At 35.1% G+C, this 22,835-nt stretch overlaps 1 protein-coding gene across 7 annotated transcripts in view; it reads right to left on the bottom strand.

Moving 5' to 3' along the window:
- The window catches only part of DMXL1 (Dmx like 1), an 85,964-nt gene that overhangs the window by 61,697 nt on the left and 1,432 nt on the right, over positions 1–22,835 (bottom strand). For 4 of the 7 annotated variants that reach the window (XM_062018979.1, XM_062018980.1, XM_062018983.1 and 1 more), the window contains exons 2-7: positions 15,356–15,481; positions 9,761–9,838; positions 7,666–7,744; positions 6,983–7,115; positions 4,654–4,720; positions 1,173–1,348 (exon numbers count right to left, since the gene is read on the bottom strand). In XM_062018979.1, coding sequence (XP_061874963.1) covers positions 1,173–1,348; positions 4,654–4,720; positions 6,983–7,115; positions 7,666–7,744; positions 9,761–9,838; positions 15,356–15,481 — 659 coding nt within the window. Of the gene's footprint in view, positions 1–1,172; positions 1,349–4,653; positions 4,721–6,959; positions 7,116–7,665; positions 7,745–9,760; positions 9,839–15,355; positions 15,482–17,128; positions 17,218–22,835 lie in introns of those variants that run through there. The other 3 variants (XM_062018981.1, XM_062018982.1, XM_062018984.1) reach the window with 3 other exon arrangements.

Raw genomic sequence — 22,835 nt, 5'->3', positions numbered from 1 at the left:
ACCTTCTCTCTTCCCTCACTGATCTTGGAGTCCGCATGGTCACTTCTCTCTCTCTCCCAACTCCCTGCACCACCATCAGCCAGAAAAGAAGAAGGGACAGAAAAAAGAAGGAACAGGAAGAACCCTCCTCTTCTGGCTTCTTAAAAAGTGATCGTGGAGGCATCTATTTGTTGCAGCCCCAGAGAAGGGAGTGACTCAGAGCTGGGAGAGTTTCGAGCAACTTCTTACAGGAGCCGTTTTTACAGCCCCTTCACCATTACCAGAAACAGCTATCATGTCAAACCATGACAAAAACATATCCAAAAAAAAAAATCCAATTACCCTAAACTAGGCAATGAAAAACACTAGGCAGATCACCAGGTTTACAGTTTATGGAAGTTCAGAATTTAGTTTTAGCACAGACTCAAAAACTATATGGATCATCTGAATGGACTGGCCAGCAGCAAACTTCCTCAAGCATCTGGAGCAGGGAGATTTTCAAAACTGATTTAAGGACTAAAGAGTTTTCTGCTTAAAAGCTGGTGTAAAAGACAGCATAAACTTGCTCAAACACACAAACGTATGCAGAATTCAAATGGCTAATATTTGGAATAATACTGCAAAAAGATTGAGAAAGGTTGTAAAGCACAAAATTGGTAACGTTAGTTCAGTTTGAGATAGCAATTACTGGTGAAAGCTAGAGATGGGTCATTCAGAAACCATTAGCACACAAAAATAATGAAAACCAAAATATCAGTTGCATTTCCTGATCTAAGCAGATCTGCTTGAGCAGGAGGATTGGACTAGATATCTTTAGAGGTCCCTTTCAACCTCTACCACTCTGTGAATCTGTCATTCCGTAATTTCCAGGTACTGCTTCTGACAGAGGTCTGCTTTTTATTAAGTAAAAGTAATTTCACAAGAACTGACTTCAAGTTTAGACCAATCTTTAAGCCAGGTTCTGGTAGTCCCTTCCTGTCTTCCCAGTTCCAGGTAAGAGGATGCTTACTTACCGTTGTCTAAAAAACTTTTGTGTGAAGGAATTATATGAACACATACAATATACAAGGTCTGCAAACTCAACTACTAACTGAAGTAAACTATAAAACTTGTGTAACTGTTGCATATACCACCAGAAAGACCAGACAGGTTGGGGGTTTCAGGGCAATTCACAAATCTCAGGAACTACTGACCGTGGCATGAATTTACTGGTCTTTCTCCATGAAAAAGCATTTACTGATCGAGGATGAGCCAAATAAACAAATGAAAAATCAACTTCTTTTGCTTGTTTTTCTGGACTTGCACCAGGTGGTGTTACAGCTGATCGCCAACTGTCTGTATTGTACCACACTTTCACAAGACAGTCATCCTGGGGAAAGACAACATACAGTAATTAAGACCCCCATACACAAGAATATGATGTACTTTAAGTACCAGTGGGTAAGTCTCCTGGATTTTCACTTTTAAGTCAAATACTTTTCTGATGATAGAAACTGAGTTCAGCCAACAGAACTTCAAACTCTGACATAAAAGAAAGCACGGTGGAAGCAGAGCTTCCTTTTCATATTTCTGGCCTTTACTACCTTGGATGTAATTTTGCTCCTTCTGATTAGCTGTCAGCTTTTAACCACAAAAATGCAGGCTGTACTGGCTTGAGCTGGTATTCAAATGTCAATGTAACTAATAGTATTTTGACAGAAAACCCCAAAACCTACACATACAAATTTAAGTATTAGGAATACAAACAAAGATCAAAGTCACATCTCAAAAATCAAGCACAGCATGCTCTTCTTACACAAGTACAGATATTAATTTTAAAAACCACATTCCCACTGTCCTTCTTATGTCTTTAAGTACCATATAAATTAATATGGATCTAGACTTGTAAATTGCCGATCAACTATTAAATATTAACTGTATCAAAATATTTTATTAACCTGGGTATGCATAACATGACCATATTGAGGGAAGGGGGAGGTTTTTTTGCAAGACCAGTACTGTCTCTCATAAAAAATTAATCAAACAAAGAAGACAAAGAATCAAAAATGCATTTAAAAGATTCTGCAGGCAGGTAATTAATTTAGTCATTTACAGTAAAATAATCTGTTACTAATTTTCCTTCTTCGGAAATTTTCCTCTTTGTTCCTACTTATTCAGCAATTGTGCTTTGCATGAGTTTATTATGTCAGATAAGACAACTCTGCAGTCAAAAACATTGCATTGATTTTACCCCTGTGGAACACTGATTTATTTTTCCACAATTCCATCTTACTATAGCATTAGAATTCATTAAAACTTCACTTTTACAATAAATTCCAACCCACCAAAAATATATACAGTGAAATATGTATAGTGTATATTGCAATGACAAAAGATTTTCCCTTTTTAAAAAATATAATCTGTACGAAAAATTTTATAAGTAATAACTATCTTAAATGTGACTGAAAAAAAACCTCTCCTTTCAGCCAGTAAATAGCTGAAGTAATCATGGAAAATGGAACAAGCAATATGACATTCCCAATATACAAATCTGAAATGGATCATTACAACTTCTTGCTTTGTTATAACAGAGTGAGAAAGTCTAGTATTTCACTTCATGTGTTAGAAACTAGTCAAATGGAACATAGTTTACCAAGAAAAAGAACTCTAGATTGTTTTACAAAATTGTTATATCTTTTTTCTTCTCAAAAGATAGCAAATGTCATAGAAGTCAGATTTCTAGGCAAGCATAATGATCTGAAACTGCAAGCTTTAGTGGAAAAACTGAATACCTACAACTAACGAAATGTGTGTCAACGCAAAAAACTGAACCACAAAAATAAGCATGACAACTACCTTTCAAAAGCAAGCTTTATTTGCAGACTGAACCATCTTGAATCTTTGGGCTTCAAACACATATTAAGGGACATTATGATCCAAACAGCAACAGCAAAGTTCCCCATACTACTACTCAATCAAACATTGTTCTAGCCAACTTTTATATGTGCAAACTACATTTTCATTCATGCTTCCAAGACAGACTAGACCAAAATGCACAACCCATTTCCATTCTTAAGTTTGAAATGCGTTCTGTAGGTTAATACTGCTCTCAATTCTGTGACACTTAAACCAGGTTTTCACTACTCTAAGCAACTGTATTGTTTTAATTAACCTTACATACTCACATTATATTTCTTTTTCAGTAGTACTGCAGTCTCTGCTAGGTTCTTTAGTTGGGAGCACAAACTTGATGCCTACCAGCATCTGCCAACATGTGTCAAAACTGCTCATACCGTTATTTTTTCTGTTTCTTTTTTAAAAACAGCAATCTGAAATCGGGGGTTTTTTTTGCCCCACAATCTGTTCCATAATTCCACAAATTCTTACAATTTGGCCCTAGATATTCTTACTGGAACTTTTGAACAGATGTTACTTTGACTTCCCCCTCAAATAAAGATAAGTGTTATTTACAGAAAATAACTAATCATTTCACATGCCATAACAAGTAATATAAATTCTAATATTTGACACAATTTTACACTGAATCCTCTACATTATTTTGATTTTTTTTTTTTCCATTTTGACTTATCGGGATATCATTCCCTCACAAAACTTGAACAACATGTTTTGTAACATAAATGAAATACTACTTTAATTAGTGTTTCTGGAAGTGAAAAGAGATGATTGTGATGTTTTGCTTTAATTTTTTTGCTTATTCTACCAATAGTTTTACTGCTTTTGTTGATAAACCACTAAACACCAGTCAGAACAGACAGAACTGACATGTTGAGCAGACAGAACTGATTTGTAAAATTGGCCAGAAATTCTGGCATCACCTATCTATAAAGGTACCTATGGAATAACAGAATGGTAGGGGTTGGAATTGACCTATAGAGATCACCCAGTCCAACCCCCTGCTAAAGCAGGACCTAGATCAGGTCTCACGGGAACATGTTTAGGCAGGTTTTGAAAACCTCCAGAGGAGGAGACTACATAACATCCCTGGGCAGCCTGTGCCACGACTGCATAATCCTCACGGTAAGGATGTTCTTCCTTGTGTTTAAGTGAAACTTTTTGTATTCCCATTTATGTCCATTACCCCTTGTCCTGTCACTGGACACTACAGAAAAAAATGTCACTCTATCCTCTTGATATTGACCCTTTAGGTACTTGTAAGTGTCGTGGAGGAGAATGTAAATTCTACCTATGGAGGTGAGTGTAAATTCTCTTCTATGTACACAAACAGGTATACAGATACGTTTACACTGAAAGATATTAAAGAGCTATTTTTTATTAACAGTGTCATGATAATAGTGAAATACTGAATATATTTCCCCTCTGGAAATTTCCTCACAGCCATGAACTCTTGCACTTATCTCTCCATTTTCCTGAAATTCTTCTCTTTCTGATACTTTACAATTTGGTACTGATTAGAAATGGGTATTTTAAAAGAGTAAGCAGTGAGTACTTCTTGCGTTTCCTGTGTCCCAGCCCTGAATTGCCTTCCTCCCAAATTCTTTTTTACCAAATTATGAAGATGCATGGAGGAATTACTGGAAATACTAGGCAAAAGAGATGAACAACACATTTTTCATTTAAAAAAACCCTTTTTTTGTCATATGTGAGTTTGATTTTTTTGTTTGCTTTAACAGCTCATCTGAACTTGTACAAAACAATCAGAAACAAAATGCTTACCTTTCCAGCAGTAGCAAAAAACTCTCCATCTGGTGAGAATTTCATTAAACAAACTTGAGAAGCAGTTCTATGAAATAAAGGTAATTAAAAATACAAAGTAAGTTTTAAGTACTTTTTCAGAACTCTCAACAATTTTTTCACTTGAACTTACGAAAGTGATTTAATTCTTATAGGCAAGCATTCATTGTCTTGTATAAAACACACTTTAACAAAGTCCAGAAGGTATAGGAGGTAAATTTGTGTGCAGCACACAGTTGTGGTCACACAGCAAGAACAGAAAATCTAAAAGCTGTAGCTGAGGGTGCTACAATATCCAATATGCCAAAACGTCATAACAGAAAAAGAGATGTTGACAGATTAACTTGTATGCAGATGCGTCCTACTTCAACTGCACAATCACTTGGGTTTCAAATTGATCTCTGCTGTACTGTATTATATTCCAACTTATCTGAAAGATAACTTCCATTTCTCTTATTTCCTACAGTTGTAACTCAGGAAAATAATAAAGCATGTGAAAAATAATGTAGTTATGAAGTATTTGAAAGTAGTTTTACATGACTGGTCACACTGGTGAAGCACGCCAGACCAAAATAATCTAAACCTCAGCAGGCGACTAGTTTTTGCTATGTTTCACTGTTGTTGGAAATACTAATAAATGAGTTTCTTTTACAGGTTTTGAAGTGACATAGTAACAGAAGCAAGAACATACAAGAATTTAACTGTGCAGCATGAGAACAGTGTATATTTTTATCTTGAATTTATCTTATAATTATTAGATATGTATAACAAGTTGTAAGGTCTAACTTTCAGGAAGGATTAAGTTAGTCATCAGGTCAACAAAAGCATGACATTATCTAATGTGTGCAGTAACAACAGCAAGTCAATTAAAATAGCCATGCATTTCCACTTACAATTAAGCAACATTCTCCTTGTAGGGAGAATACAAAGACATTTGGGAATGCTTTTAAAAAATATTCTGGCAAAGAGTAGTACTGCAGAAACTCTACCTTGCAAACCTCTCCTTAAGAAAAACCCTTCCCAAATCTAACCGCAGTACAAATATCAGAACACATACAGGCATAAAAGCTGAACTGACAAATCAAGTTCTGTTGACTCTTTCTAGGACCCACTAGTCCAAAGTACACAAACTCAACTCTCTCTCCTCCATAAAACAGCTTAAAAGAAGGAAACAGCTGGACAGCTATGAAGACTCCTGCTAGGTTTATGAGACAAATGCTATTGAAGGGACAAACAAAAAGCCCAGTCTGTATGATCTTGACTACTGATACTACAATCCCAGATTCCAAAACCATACTCCTGGCATTCTATTTACAGGCTGACTCCTCCTCTTTTTAGGCTGAGAGATGAGTCCAAAGATGTCTCAAGAGAGTTAAGTCTTCAACAAGCGTAATTTAGAAAACTCCTCATATTCAAAGGAAAATGTTTCAGCTGCTGTTTGGATGATCTTGGGATCTTAAATAAAAGTTACAGAGAACACAGAAAGGGCAACAAGTGAAGGATTAAAAAAAGGGTTTTTTTTTTTCTAGTACATTCGGGGAAGTACTCAAGCAATGCTACATGCTTCTTGCAGAACGATTTTAGGTGCAATCCTTCAGCCAGCCATGCTAGGGGATCTCTTTAAGCAGACTGTCCTAAGGCACACTGGTCCAAAGTGAACAGCTAACCTGATATATTATAAAATTGTTTCTATGGCAAGAAGAACTGTGATTCAAATTGACATACAAACTGAAGTACTGAACTAAAACTTTCCTGAGTGTACTAACGCACAAAACCTAAAATCAGCATGAACACTAGAACAGTATTCAGAGGTACAGTAAAGGAGAATGCATGCATTCTTGCATGGATGTTAGAAATATCCAGAATGAACACAGAGAAAGTAAAAGGTGTGTGAAAGTACAGCACTATAGGAGAAGGAAAGAAAGGTGCAGTACGTTGGACATAGAGCGAAGCAGTCTTGTAATGTTAACAACTTTGAAATATGCAGCTTTCACTTTTTTTTTTTTTTTTCACATGAAACAAAGTCTACCAGGATAGTCTCAATAGCAGCCTTCCTTTCATACTGCATGTCAGTAAAATCTAATTGAAGAAGCACCTAAGAATATTAACTATCTCAAAACCAACTCCAATTGGTCTCATCAGAAGAAAGAAATGTCACATATTCAAGGGAAATAAGATTCAAGTTTATCACATATCATCAAATACTAGCATACAATAGTACTTCACTGAACTACATTAAGTATTTAATCCAAAAGATATGAATCAGCAAGGAAAAAAAAATTAATTACTTGTTTTTAAGTGACTTTCTTACTTGCATTGCCAGATACATCTCCATTCTCCAAGTCCAATATCTGTTTCTTCAATTTTCTCATTGTCAGAAGAGTTTTCCGAAGGAATGTTGGACCAAAGCTGAAGACAACTGGAACCAGTTAAAAGGCGAGTGCCTGAAACAAATACTTATAGTAATGTAACTATAAATCAAGTAGTAAAATACAGACTTCCATAATGAGACAGAAAACACAGTTTTGCAAAACTGAAACTGCAGAACAAAATATGCTGGATTCAGACACACATTCTCCTACACAGATATAGACTAGGTCAATCTTCAAGAACATACTCTCAAGTATGTTTGATTAAAATATCTACAGTTCAAATTGTGAAAATTAATCTAATTTTCAAAGCAGTTGTTCTCTAAAATAAACACCTAGAGCTACTGTAGACACCCCTCTTTCACAATAAAAACTTAACATTTAAGCCATATTTTTAAACATTAGATACTGATGAAATTAAGATAATTGAGTAAGACCACTGACGCACCTAATATTTTGGCTCTCCTATACCAAGTGACAAAAGCTATTTCAAATCAGTTCAGTTTTCTTCATGATTTTAGGACAAAAAAAAAATCCTGCCCTTGTCCCCAAAGAAAGGTAAAATTTACATTAAAAATTAACTGTGGTATAAAGCAGCCAGGTGTTTCTTTTATTCTGTTCTTACCTGTGGGATCCCATGTTAGGTTATGTGCTATTGCTTCCAGTAAGATTTGAGCATTCTTCTGCCACTGATAATGCAATGTCTGAAATTTTAATTGTTCACAAACATTAGCATAAAAAGCTTTCCTTCCCACTCTTGTGTTTTTATAATAGAAACAGTACATCTTCACTGCACTCTCCAACTTTTACAAAGGATGTGTTTAAAATAAATTATTGCTTATCAAATAAAAATTTATTCAATCTGATTTTTCAGCAAAATAACTTTCCTTTAATCTGACCATATAAACAGAATTAAAAACATAGTTTGAAAAAATTTCAGTATATGAAATCATCATAAGCATCAGATTTGTTTAAAGAGAGGTCTGATTTCATTTTTGTAAAAAAGAAATTTTGTTTCAAAAATGAAACACATTAAATGCACCTGGTGCTTTATATCACTAGTGCAGTTGAATTAAAGGATTAATATTGTCAAGATAACACATGTGGTATTTCTTTTTTTTTTCATATACAACAGGACAGTCAACTGTCTTCAGATTTTGCACATTATTTCATTCACTGGGAACAAGCTGAGGATTAAATTCACAAAACGTTTAGCTGATCTGTTTACAAAATAGATTGAAAAGCTTTGATGCTTTGAATTATAAAATTAACTGAAATAATTACTGGAAATATGAGACCACATTTTTTTTCTTAATAAAGACAGGCATTTTTGATCAATCATCTCCCATTCCAAAAAGATCAAACCAAAGGACATCAAAGTTAAAATAGCAACTAAACCATTCAGAAGTTTGGCGGGAAACTACAAATACCTGTTGATAAGGATTTAAATTAAATATTTCTGGTGGGTTCATGTTGTTGGCTTTTTGGGGTTTTGTTTTGTTGGGGATTTTTTGGGTGTTTTTTTCAAGCCTGAACATTCTAGTACGTGGAAGACAGACTATCTTGCAACAACCTAAAAATGTATGCTGGAAATTACTGCAGATAAGTTAACTGCAAGAATGAAGTAACAGCATTATTTCTTCAATTACAAATATCTGAAAGTAAACCATAGGTGGAGAGTGCCTCCTCTAGTGCTTACAGTTACTCCATTAACTTCAAAGTTTCAATTGAAGTGTACTGTTTACCAGTGGACAAAAACATCTGGGATGGATTCAATGTCTCCAGTCATTAAAAGAGAGAGAAGTACTTAGAAGTTCATATGAGTATAGGAAGTCACATTTTACCATTATTTTACTCCACTGTTTTCCAGTGACATAAATGTATTCTATACCATTTATTTAACTAATATATAAAATACCATTGATTTGCAGGTACACTGGGAAACATATGGCTGAGCTGGTTAATATGAAGAAGTGAATTCACTGTATGGCCATATAAAAAATATACTTGTACAAATGTAGTGACCAAACTCCTGAAGAAGGAGACAGAAGTTCCTTGAGCAATTGCTGTCAACACTCTCGTATTATTAAACTGACTTTAACTATACTTTAATGCTTCTAATTATAAAATAAATCCTCTCCATGCAAGAAGTACGGTTAAATAACTTGCTTTAAATCATATTATTAGCCAGAAATTAAGATTCTGGCTGCTAATGCACTAAACCACTGTCACTGAAACTAAGTCATGCTTTTAAGAATAAGCAGGAAAGGTTGTAGTGTAAGCATTCAGTCAGATTACTCTAACATATCCATAGACTTTTGAAACTATGACAGATTTGACCAAGAGCATGCAATTTCATAATCCAAAGTTATAACTAGAATTGTAAAGCACACGAGGCCATCAAAGCTGTACAGCATGATCCAAAAAGCAATTCCTATCGTAACAGCTATACCCCTTGGAGAAGAGGAGTGTGCACATCTTCTGGTGTTCTGGAATGTTTCAGTTATGAATTGTAGGGTTAGATAAATCACTAATATGAAGCACTATAGTAAAATCCAGTTTTTTAAAAAACACTTCAAGTAACATGTCTCCAATCCCCTCCTACCATTTTCACTTCCTGAGTGCCATCCATCTAATGTCTCAATTTTCTTCTATCATTAAAAAAAGACATCAAAGAAATCTTCAGCTTTAAAGTAATTAAGGAATTATTAATTACTTACATTATGATGACTTCTGTTCTGCTTCAGGAGGCTAACTGGCTCAAAGATACAAATCACTTTTCCATAAGAAGCTGCAATCTAAATCAATTTATATTTATATGTACATAAACATCACGGAAGAAACAAGCTATAGAGCAAACAAGAATAAAATGCACATTGTTAATCCTACTTTTAACTCTCCTTGTACATAAATTTGAAACTCACTCTGATACTCGCTTTTTTATAACAGAAAAAAAGACATTTAGAAAAAATCATGAAGCAAATGCTGATCATAACAAAAAGTACATCTTGTTACTTACATATGATGAACTGATGAGCTACTGAGAGTATAGGTGGACATGACCATTTGTGGGTTTCTTTAAAATCAGATCCATTATCAATATTCTTACAACATTAAATTACTTAAACACTCTAAGGAACCTGCAGGGTTCACACTCTCAGAAATGGAACCATCATCAGTTCAGGGTACTTCTGTGGACTTCCCTGACACATCAACATGATAAATTATAAAAAGTTAATAGAGAAGCCTCAAGCTACACAAGCTAAACACTCAAAGTAGAGAACTGCCCAACAGAAGACCTACTAAATGCTAATAAAAATACTCAAAAAATAGTTGCAAGCTTTAATTAGTGTCTTCAAAGCCTCATTCCATCACTGGTATCAGCCACACAAAATTTGTATTGAAACAGAATTAAGAATATTTAATCTCAGGATACCTATATAAAAGCAAGCTTAAAAGACTCGCTAACAAGTGCCAAAACAAGAAAAATGTACTTTAAAGAATTCAAGCAGAGAGCCTGAGAGAGCTGTCACTGGCAATGTTACCTAAAACTATGCTGAAACAAAAACGGAGTAATTTCGATAGTTCTCCTTAGTTTTCTTTTAACAACATTAACGAAAGCCAGAGTCACTTTATAAAGCATATTTTATTTCAGTATAGGCTACAACAGCTTTAAGGAGAAAAGTATTAAGCTATGATATCTAAGTTTCCATTATTCACATATCTGTTAGCTACAGATGTACATGATCGGTACAAATATACAGATCATAAAATCCATAGACCTGTAGCTTCAAGAGAAAACCTCTGCACAAAAAAGCACCAACAGTTAAATAAATTTCTATCACACTACCAACCTAAACATCAGCCTGACCCCAAAATGTCAAGAATTATTTTGTCACAGTTGCAAAATGGCTGAAGAAACTTTTTCCTTACATCTCAGACTAATATTTCTCTTCTCTCTCTTCAGTTACCTTACCTCACTTACACTTTTACTCCTGTAATTCCACTTCACATCCCAATAGCAAGTTTATATACATATTTACTAGATTTTTACATGTTTCCAAGTGTGACCAGTTCTTCCGTTTTTTTATTGTTTAGTAAGTTTTCAAGACAAACTAACATTTGCACGCCAAAATGCAAAACAAATAGTGTCCAGATGAACTGCCCCAAAAGATTCCACATGCTTTCACAATGATACAGCCACTCTGACTAGTCCTCACTGAGCAGCATGCCACCAAAAAGAATATTTTATATTTGTGTGTTGAAGAACTTCCCAAACTACCATCACAATAATCATCAAGACATCTATTGTCTATTATAGTCTCAAGTCCTGCAATTAGAAATGAGATGTGCAGAGAAGTCTGAGCTGCAAGAGAGAGGTTACAGCCATTCTTAGCAACAGTGGTTTGCAGATAACAGCATGATGAATGGTGCAATTGATTCACTTGAAGGAGGGGTGCCACCACTCAAAGGGACTTGACAGGCCTGAAGAGTGGGCCCATGAAGTTCAATAAGGACTAGTGCGAGGTCCTGTACCTGGGTCTGGGTAATCCCCAGTATCAATATGGATTAGGGGTATAAATGGAATCATAGCAGCCCTACGAAGAAGGCCTTGGGGATACTGCCGTATAAGAAGTTGAATGCAAGCTTGCAATGTGTGCCTGCAGCCTAGAAAGCCAACTAAATCCTGGGATGCATCAAAATATGAGTGTGGCAAGTAGGGTGAGGGAGCTAATTTCTGTGTTTTGGTTAAACTCCACCTGGAGAACTCTCTCCAAATCTGGTGTCCCTACCACGAGAAAGACATGGCAGATCAAGAGGAGAGCCATAGAAATGGTCAGAGGAACACATTTTCTATGAAAAAAGGCTGGGAAAGTTGGATAGAGCTTTGAGTAATGCAACCTAGTGACCTGCCCCACAGCAAAGGGCAGGGTTGGACTACATCATCTTTAAAGTTCCCTTCCAAGTCAACCATTCTATGACTATAATTCTTGCACTGTCATATAAGAACAAAGCATTTGTCCTTGAAGTAATAACTTTGTCTACCCTCAACACTTTGTCCAAACTGACAGCATTTTATCATTTTATAAAGTTTTCATATAATCAAAATATCTAACCAGGCCTCTATATTGCATAGAAGCCCTCAATATTTTTCCCATTCATCAAAAAGTCTGTAACTCACTATGAGTCACATTATCACCCACTTTCAAACAGCACCAATTAAAACAATCACAATCTTTGAAAAAAACCCACAGACTGTCTACTAAAAAACAATTAAAAATTCCCCACCATAGTATAGTTCATGAAACTATAAACCCTAGATTCAAAATCAAGCTTTCAAACTCATAATATTTTAAAATGCCATATTTTAAAAACTTCTGGGGTTTACTTACCAATTTCCTGCAGGTAACCTATCAGCATGTAAACTCAATGCAACTTTTAACTAGTACCTAGGTTCTTATATGACATCTGTGGAACAGTCTGTTCCACGAAGAAAATACTTCATATATATTTTAACATTGCAGTCACAAGTCATGATACAAACAACTTTGACTAAACATTTCAAATGAGCTGTCCTCCTGTACCTCGTTAAGATATTTCATACAATCATAGAATGGTAGGGTTGGAAGAGATCTTCAGAGATCATCTAGTCCAACTCCCCTGCAGAAGCAGGTTCACCCAGATTAGGTTGCACAGGAACACGTCCAAGTGGGTCTTGAAGACCTCCACGGAAGGAGACCCTACAACCCCTCTGGGCAGCCTGTGCCAGGGCTCCCTCACCCTCACAGTGCAATAGCTTTCTTACGTTTAAATGGAACATTTTGTGTTCCAGCTTCTTCCTATTACCCCTTGTCCTGTTTCTAGATACAACAGAAAAAAGGGATGTCCCAACCTCCCAATACTCACCATTTAGATATTTGTAAATATTAATAAGATTCCCCCTCAGTCTCCTCTTTTCTAGACTAAGAAGCCCCAGTTCCCACAGACTTTCCTCCTATGAAAGATGTTCCAGTCCCCTGATCATCTTGATGGCTCTGTGCTGCACTCAAACCAGAATAATTTTTACAAGCTAAACCACAGAAACAAGTTTTGAAGTTATGGCATTATTATTATATTCACTAGAGTATTCAAAAAGAGGCTTATAGCTTACACTGTATCAGAGAAGACCAAGTGCTGCACCCACTTAAAAATAAACTGTTATTTTCCAAGTTGCAAGAACCTAAATTCAATGGCCTAAGATTAAATTGCCCTGTTTGTGAAACTACTCCTTGCAAATCTACGGGAGAGTTTTTGAAAAAGTTTCGATATAGACACATCTAAATGTAAATATATGCACATATGCTTTCTTGGGATGATTAAAAATTCTCAACCTTTCTTCTCCTGTCACCTTGGAATGAAGAAAAATCTTGGAAATAGAGAATTAAAGTTTATCTCCAAAACTAGACCAGGAAGAGAGAAAATATAATGCCACATTCCCACCATCACTCAAAGTTAAAGGAGAGGTGGGTCATACACAAACTTCCAAGCTGTCACCACATCAAAGTACCTTTACAAGGCACTAGCTTCCAAATAAACTGGAAATAGACTAAGGGGGCAAAAACAGAGAAAAATTTAAATTTATTACTTTCATAACTAGACAACAACTCTTTTACAAACCAATTCTGTTATCCAAAGGCAGAATGATGGGAGATAATTCAGAGAGAGTAAAGGCCAGTTATTATGGAGAACATGCTTGAAAGCAGCTCTTCATGAAGTAAAAAACTGAAAAGGTACATAATTTGTAAACTACAAATTGTAAGTGGGTGATTTCTAGAAAGGTTCAAAACTGCAATCTAAAAAAACTGAATTATTTGCATTCTTCTTCCTATACATTTTAAACAACAAAGAATAATCTGCAGGTAAGTTTAAGAGAGATCTGTACAAAGATAGTGATGAAGCAGCTGTAAGAAGGAATTTGATCCTTGCAACAGTGAACTGGAAATGTAATGATAAGTCTGGTCAATCAGTAGATTCCCTGCCATTCAGCACTTGTATTTGCAGAATGGCAAAATACTATGTAGTGTATTGATAGCAGAAAATATCAGTTTGCAAAATGACGACACAGGTCCACTTCAGAAATGAAAAATTTCTAAAGCTTAGTAAGCTTGATAGTTTGACATATTCAGATGTGTTAATTTACAGTTCAAAAACAGGTTGTCATTTAAATGCATACAGAATTAATACCGTGCAGTCAAGATGACTTTCCAAGTAAATTTGCAGAAAAATTTTATAAGATTAACTGTGATATGTACACGTGTATTTCATCATCTGTTAATACATGGCCAATGAACTAAAAAAAATTTCTCTCATTAAAAGCAGTCTTTGTGGCTATGAGGTACCAGAAACATAGAGGAAAACATTTCCTTTTTTCATTTATGGTCCCTTACTACCATTGCATTAGTTCATTGCAGAAGCATTAAAAAGTAGAAAGAGCGCAGCTGGGGATCATCCTCATTATAGACTTCACATGTAAACATGAACTGGTTTCCACACAAAGGTCTTGTTTCAAGACTGACACAGTAATTTAACCAAAGCTCTCATCAATCCATAATGCTTGTAGTGATGTGTAAAAGGTTCATGTTATCCCCTTGCTAGTATAGGCTTAAAGAAAGTAACAAACTAAAAAGAAAAACCTCTTATATGAGCCACTATGTATTCAGGCACAGTTCTTACTGAATTGCTGAATATCTTAATCATCCCAATGGATAGTTACCTGGTTATTTCTCTTTTACTGTGACAAAACAATTAAATACCTCCATAAAAAGGATTTCATATCTAATAGTGTCTAAAATACACTTTAGATCCAGTTTACCTACACAAGAAAAGGAAAAGCTGAGAATTCAAGAAAGCAAAGCCATGTCCAAAAGCAGTTTCAAGCCGTTATGAATTGCCTGAAAGAGATGTCACTTTTCTGGATCACCTGAAAGCGAATTTTGTGGATGCACTCATCTGCTGCCAGGCACTAACATGTTAAAGCATGTCAATGACCCTCCCAGTAGGTAGTAAAGTACCTTCATTTTCATCTTACTCATCTTTTAGTCAAGGTTTTGTTATCTCCTCTAGTCAGTCCTACATGTATCTGTATCTTCCTCTGCAGCCCTACATAACTTCTAAAATCTCCTGTCTATGGCTACTATTTCAAATCCACCATGCTGCTTATCACAAAGGCATTAAGCAATCAGGCATTTTATTACTGACTCTTGAGTATGCATACACTTGACAAGGTGCTTAACATGACATTGGCAGAACATTATTAGAAACATCACTCTACATACCTTCCCCTGTTGTATTGAACAGTCCACACATTCTACTTGAATGTTTCCGTGTTTTGCTCCAGGGATTATCTGTAATCTTTCAAAGTCAGTCCCTAGTACCACAATATCACATCCTGAGGCATAAGCCTAAAAAAGAAACAAGAAACAAAAGTGAAGTTTTCTCTACTTACAGCATTTTGGTGAAGTACAAAACGTTACAATCCACACATTCTATCTGCATAAAACACCACAGACAGAAGTATAGCTGTATTTGCAGAGAACAAATAGATGTCTACAATTTAAATGAAGCAGAAGGGGCAAATTATTTTTCCTTGATGCTTAGAACTGTGTCACAACACTGGTGTAACAAGCAAACATTGGTTCAAGGGAAAAGAGGCAAAAAATGCAGTTACAAAAAGATCTAAGAGAAAAGAAAAAACATGAAGAACAAAAAGTAATACATTTCCTAGAATGGAGACAGAGGCATTAATTAAAAAAAAAAAAAGCCTTTTGAAAAGAGGAAACAGAACTGAGGAGCAAAAACTGTACAGAGTATTCAGTAAGGAACTTAGAAGAAAAATACAAATGGGTAAAAAAATGAAGTTTAGTTATAGAAAAGAAAAAACATATTGTCAGACTTATTGAGTGTCCTCACACTTGCATTCCATTGATTAATTTTATTATCTCTTAAATTTATATTATCAGTAGGTAATTTGATTTTAACATTTTCAGAGTTACATCAATACTGCAACATCATAGTCAAAATTTCTTCCTGTCTTTATGCAAGTTTTACTATAAACTGAGTACAGATTAAAATGCAAAGGAAGATGGGAAAAACTTGGAAAAATAACAGTAGAGCAGAATTGTTCAATAAGCATAAGAGTGAAGCAATCAAGGATGAAAGTCCTAGAACAAAGAGTGCATATCTATTAAAAAGTTAGTCAAGTCACTAGCAACAAAATTAGGGGAACAACAGTACTCTGTTAAGAGTGAGAGAAAAATAGAAAAGCCAAAAATTCCCTTCTAGTTGGCCAACAGAATCAAGCGCAGAACAGTCTCACAAAAACTGCAGATGGAAGCCTTCTTTATACTGATGTAACTGATTGTGTCTCACAACCAGTCCCACTAATTTCTAGTACATTAACTAAAAACTCTTTCAACTTGAAAAAACACAGAAAAATTGAATGCTAGATTTACAAATATGAAATATGAAATCTGATTATAATGTTTTCAGGTGTTTCACATGAAAGAGTACGTTTACTAAGCCTGACCTAGACTATCAGACCATCACATATATTAAAATAAATAATTAAAATTAAAAATACCGATATTTGGGTGTAAAGACAATTTCTCCTGCACAAGGTTCAGTGACATTTCACAGAAAACTGTTATCACCATTCTCAGCCAAAATTTCCCAACAGTAGACCACTAGTCACATTTAAAATAACTTGCTAATTGAGAACGCTACCTATAATTCTTCTGTAAACTACATGTAACTGTATTTATCATCTTTTATTATTGGTCAGGGCTTTAAGCCCCTTCATGTCCTGTCCCCTCTTCAGCTTTGAGGTTCAAGCAGCTTAATTCCTCCTGTTGAAATGGCATGATTTATTACAAATTGACATATTAAACCACAAAATCCAAAGCAATCTAATTTTAAACTCATTCCAAAAGAGAAGATTGAGTACTACTTTTTGTTTGAGTATTAAAGTGATTCTTTTGATACCACAATGACATGAACTTTGGACCTGTTCCTCACTGAACATTTTCCCCTTTAGTTAAACACCATCTCACCTGGTGACTCACTATGTCCATAGTGCATTGAACAAAGGTTCTTCAGAAATATCATATATATAACTTTTTCCCCAAAGCCATTTTGTTGAATGTAATGTTCTGCAGGAAGGCAATTTTAAATGAAAAAAAAAAAAAAAGTGATTCACTTTAAAGAGAACTCAGCTTTATTAAAAATGTGTTTATGACACCAAAATGCCAAAGACGGTATGAAACCCATCTGCTCTTCTGTGTGACCCTCTAGGCCTCATCAGCACTTTATAGTAGACTTCTCCCATCTAGTTCTCTCCATTTCTAGCTTCACAGGCAAGCCTGAGACCACATAGCATCAAAACACTACATAATTACCATGATGGTGAGCAAGAATTACCACACATAGTAACACACACTGTTATCAATGATTCTGAAGTTCATAAACTAATCATTTTAATGGGATCAAGAACTTAACCAGTTTTAAGTACAAAAAGAATCTTGTGAGTACACTTGGCATTTTGTACTGGAAGAACTTTACCAAACACTACATACTGGAGTCTTTAGGAACTGGTATATTCATCAGTGTACAAGAAACAAGGACTTAGAACAGTACCAGAACTCAGATCATCTCCTGATAACCCAGGCTGTGCTGGACAGTAGTAGCTCTAAGAGGTATAATATCCTAGACTTAACCGTTCCCTGAAAATGTCCTCTTTATGGATATAAATTCTTGACTGAGAGCTATAGCTCCTTCTCTGTATTACCATGCTTAAATACGGATATTATTTTATATTTAATCCTCATTTCTTGCCTGACTTCATATGCTGTGTGTTTAAAAAAAAAAGTTTCTCAAATCAGGGATCAACTTTATAATGAAAGATTGAGGAGCATCTTCTCATCTTATAATCCTAGCAGTTCCCAGTTCTAACTATTAGTTATAAGTGCACTCGTATGAGTCCAGACTAGAGCAGGGCAAGAGTTTATCTGCTCACATAAAAAGGTTTTTTAAAAAGGCAATTTCAAGGAGACTGCAAATACAACTACAGTCAGGCAGAAGGATGATGATTTGAAATAAATTTGGATGTTGAGTCGATGTTCGCCTGTAAGACAACCATAATTTCAAAGACAAATGGCAAGGGATGCAAAAGAGAACAAAGTAACTTATTTCAAAGAAAAAGAAAAGTATTTGAATAGAAAGTAACTAGGCTGTCTGGCAAATGAGATTGCAACAGGCTCCTTTTTCAACTGTTGCCTACCATCCCTACCCCATCACAACTCACACTAGCCAGACACTTAGGGAGAGAAGTCTGAGTTCTCCCCACCTCCTAAGGTGTCTTTGCTTTGGTTCTTTGCTGTCCCTACCACAATTTGTCCATCAGACTATCTCTCTACAGAATGGAATCCAGTTTTGAATTAAGTTTTGCACAGTACGGAAGTCAGTACTCAGTAGTAAAGGGTACTTTCTGTATTCTGACAGTCTCTCAGATAACACAAAAATTTATTCTATTCCATCAGTCAACTTTATTTTTTTACTGCAAGACTTGTCCACAGTAATTTCCATGCCACCCATTTTCATTTAGACAGAAGCTATTGAAATTGCATTTTTAAAAGCTATGGAAACTAACAAAAAAAAAAGGTAAATCCGGTATTTTATTACATGTAGGGTAGGAAACTATTTCAGAGTTCCACTATTTCTCACATCCAGTCTCCTGTCCATATTACCTGGCCCTTGGTAGAGGATAGGTGGGGAAGGAACAAAATACTTCATTACAGTTCAACTAGGAAAGAAATCATAAATATATCAATTTTCAAAAAGAAAACAGTAAAAGCCCATGATGCCTTTTTAAAGCCAGCAGACTCTTTAAGTCTGAATTTGGTGAGCCATAAAAGCCTTTCACCTTAAGAATGTCCTAGAACATTTACAAGAAATTTGTCTTTGCACAATGGGACAGCCAGATAATGTTGACATTATCATGTTCTTGGAATGTTTATTAAACAATGTTTTGTTCTTCTGTTACACAAATACACATGACAGAACTAGTTCAAGCCACATGAACATGGATTTCACTAGCTGTTGACAGAGAAAAACAAGCCTGAAATTAGGAAGTGAAAGATATTTCAGGCCTGTGAAAACAAAACTGGCTTTGCATGCAGTACTAGGTTTTCGCACCATTTCTATGCATTCTTTTTATCAGATGTCAGCTCTTATTTCTAAAATCATATTTCCCTGGAGAAGATTAACAGATATTTTGACAGTAACAGTGCCTTAGAAGCATGTTTTAACTGAAAATGGTATAGAGAATTATATGAACTATTCTCATTTACTTCTAAAGTGAATGCCTGATATATTTGTCTCTTTTTGAGAGAATGGTACTAGCTAATCAGACTTTACTCTCAACAAAGGAAATCAGTAGGGTTTTACATAGCAGAGCACCTTCAGTGCCTGCTTTCACTTGACCTTCATTATATATTTCTTCGAAGTATTGACATAGAAAGATTTTGCTAGCTTCTGACACAGCTACATACAACTGACAGACTACCTTGCACAGCTTACACAAACTTTAACCCACATCTCTTACATAAACAGCATAAACATACCTACCATAACTTGCTATTATGCACAGGTAAAGGCAGTAGTACATGTGTGCACACATACACATTTATGAAGTAATATATATAAACACACATGCAAATATATAATGGATGAGCACACAGACTAGAAAGATAACACAGAAACTAGAAAGATAACACTCTGTTACGGGCCCAAGATCACACAGCATCACCTATCCAAAGCGAACCAAGGGACCACATTTAACAGTTCATAGTAACTTCTTTGGAAATGTTGTCTCCCTGCTACAGCTATATTGAAAGCTTACCAGTACAATTCTCTTATTCTCCAACCTCCATCCATTCCTCTTCTAAGAAAAATTCCTAAGAATTAACTTTGTTGCAAAAACTAAAAATAGAAAATTATACTCAAATAAACACATTAAATGGGTGTTTTGCAGTAACATTGTGTTTTTCTCCTTTGGAAGTGGTCAAAATCAAAAAGCTGACACGGTATCTTGCTGAATTACTCTATTAAAAAAAAATCTCATCCATACAGATATAAATTTGCACAGGTCTTTTTAGCGTGTTCTCCACCCACAGTCACTGTATCAAAATTTACAGCAGTCTTAAGTACCACATTTAAATACCTTATTTTAAAAATTATTTCCTTAAGAAGATTAATTAAATTTAAGAAATACTCTTTCACTATGCTTGGGGAAAAAAAAAAAACAAAAAACAAACAAACAAAAAAACCACACAACCTTTATAATCCATCACAAGTACTTGAACAAATATAAGTGACAAATTGATTGTCCATGCACTTAGATTCAATTCTCACTGACACTACACTCTTCATTGAAGTGTGAAGAGGTTTTATAGCATTTTTCGTTAATTTTTATAGATTAATTCTGGGGTTTTTTTTAAAAAATCAACAAATTTCTTAAGTTCAGAACAGGTTAAGTGGAACATAAAAAAAAAGTAGTAGTAAAAACATTTCCTTCCCTTTTCTATATCACAATCAAGAAGGTGTAAACAGTGTAACTTCTTGAATGACTCTTATGACCAGTCAGTTAGTTTTCTTGATTATCATATGTATAGGGCTCTAAACAGGAAATGGGAAATATTTTCCATGCAGATATTAAGAATTCCATTGAGTCACAGAATCTACTTTAGTAAAAAAATTATAAAGCTGGAAATCTTTATATCACAAGCTAGCATATTTGGAAAAAATACCGTGGTCTTGACCAAACTATCCAAAATCCCCACATTTTCAAGTGCTTTTCAACTTAGCATTTGAAGTTCACAGTTTTATCAATTATACAAAGCAAGTTTCACGTCCAGGACGAGTTTAGTCACACAAAGATATAAAAATCTGTCCCAAAAAGATAATGGTTGCATAGAAATAAATCATGCAAGTTATCTTTTTCCCAAATTTTCATCCCTACAATTGGTCTTCCGTTACCAATCTTAGGACTTGTGCTTGTAAAGTTGCTGGTTTTCTCAGTGATTTTTTTTTTACCCCTCTCTTCTGGTATTTGGAAAAAAAACCACAAATGGAAAAAAATATTACAAACAGAACTGAACAAGTAAAAACGCACAAAGCCAACCAATCACAAAAGCAGTATCAGCACTTGTCACCCAATAACTTAAACATAACTTCAGTAATAACCAGTACAGTGGTATCCTCTGTATGAGCTCCATGAATTTATTTAAATGTTTTTTTTCACTCAGATATTTCATACCTGAAACAACAAAAGAAAGCAAAGGAGGTATTCCACTGTGGACAAGGGAAGATAAATCAACTTAATTTCAGGATGAGCACATGGAGAGCAAACAGTTAAATTCTAACTTCCACAGGTTGTGTTCTTATTCATTTAGTGTCCCACACTTTATTACCACTCACCCTCAGCAAATCATTAACAGGCATGCTGCCTTTGGTATCTTGATGCTCATGAGCTTTTTACTATATATAAAGACATGTCAAAAACTCCTTATCAGTGTTCTCTCTAAGGAAGCTCATGCTCCACTTGACATTTCACATTCTAAAAAAAGGAGGCCAGAAGTACATACCTGCACACCATTAGGACAAGTATCTCAAATACTGTCTTGAAACAAAACTGCACACCTTCAGAGATGCAAGCAATTCAGCATGTACAGGCACTTTCTACTGGATTTCCTTCCAATTTTTAAGAATTTAGGAGAAGAATTTGATATTTTTAGATAAAAGCCACGCCATTTTAAAATTTTTTGCCTTAAAATTGCATAGTTTACCAGACAATATTCTGAACCATACTGTATTATTTAAAAAAAAAAAAAAAGTATAACAAACCAAGCTCTCTTGTCAGGCAAAGGTAACTCGAACCACTCTTACGATATATAACTCCTAAGAGTTCTCAGTCATGAAGATTGAAAGCATGGAAGTTTGCTGAGACACTTTTTTTCCATTTCTAAGATAGCACCAACACAATTTACACTTATTAATGTTTACATCAAGCTTTCAGATGTGGGAAAACAACTGTTCATTTTTTTTGTTGGATTTTCTAAACGTTCAATCCATCATTTCTTTCCAAAAAGGCAGACATTTTAGCTTTAGTGCATTTCACTTCTTAATCCTTCCGAGCAATCTCATGAACTTAACAGCATTATAAAATGAGTAACAGCAACAACCAACCACCAAACTAAAGCAGTTGGGGATATTTTTGTTTTCAGTCTGAAATATGAGGAAAAGAAATCCATTACTAATCTTCTGGGGAAAGCACAAAACAAAGGAAGATCCATGTATCTATATGAAACATTGTTACTGTATTTATGGCAAAATAGCTCTAGCAAAAAAGCAACCATAGAAACCACAGTTACCGTCAACTGCACTTCCCAGTCATTCCTTTCTCCCCACAAGCAGATTCCTACTCTTCTTCTCCATTAGGGATCTCTAAGACTTTTGATAATTTAGGCCTGAACCAACAGAGCACGCTTCCCTGACATTAACTATTTCCCTCAGAAAAGAAAGACATCAAAATGGGAAACTTACAAGAACATATTTTGAAAGTTTATTAGCATTTCACTGTAAAGTAAACCTCCTTGTCTCTTACCAAGTGGTTTCCCACCTTTGGTGGATCTTTAAACATTTCTCAGTATTTAAAATCATAAAGTTCAGTGCAACTGGAATTTGAAGACTTGATGTAGAGAA

The sequence above is a fragment of the Colius striatus genome, chromosome Z (assembly GCF_028858725.1).
Source record: "Colius striatus isolate bColStr4 chromosome Z, bColStr4.1.hap1, whole genome shotgun sequence".
Lineage (NCBI taxonomy): Eukaryota > Metazoa > Chordata > Aves > Coliiformes > Coliidae > Colius > Colius striatus.
The sequence above is the reverse complement of the archived record's forward strand: the minus strand, read 5'-3'. Positions and strand labels throughout refer to the sequence as shown.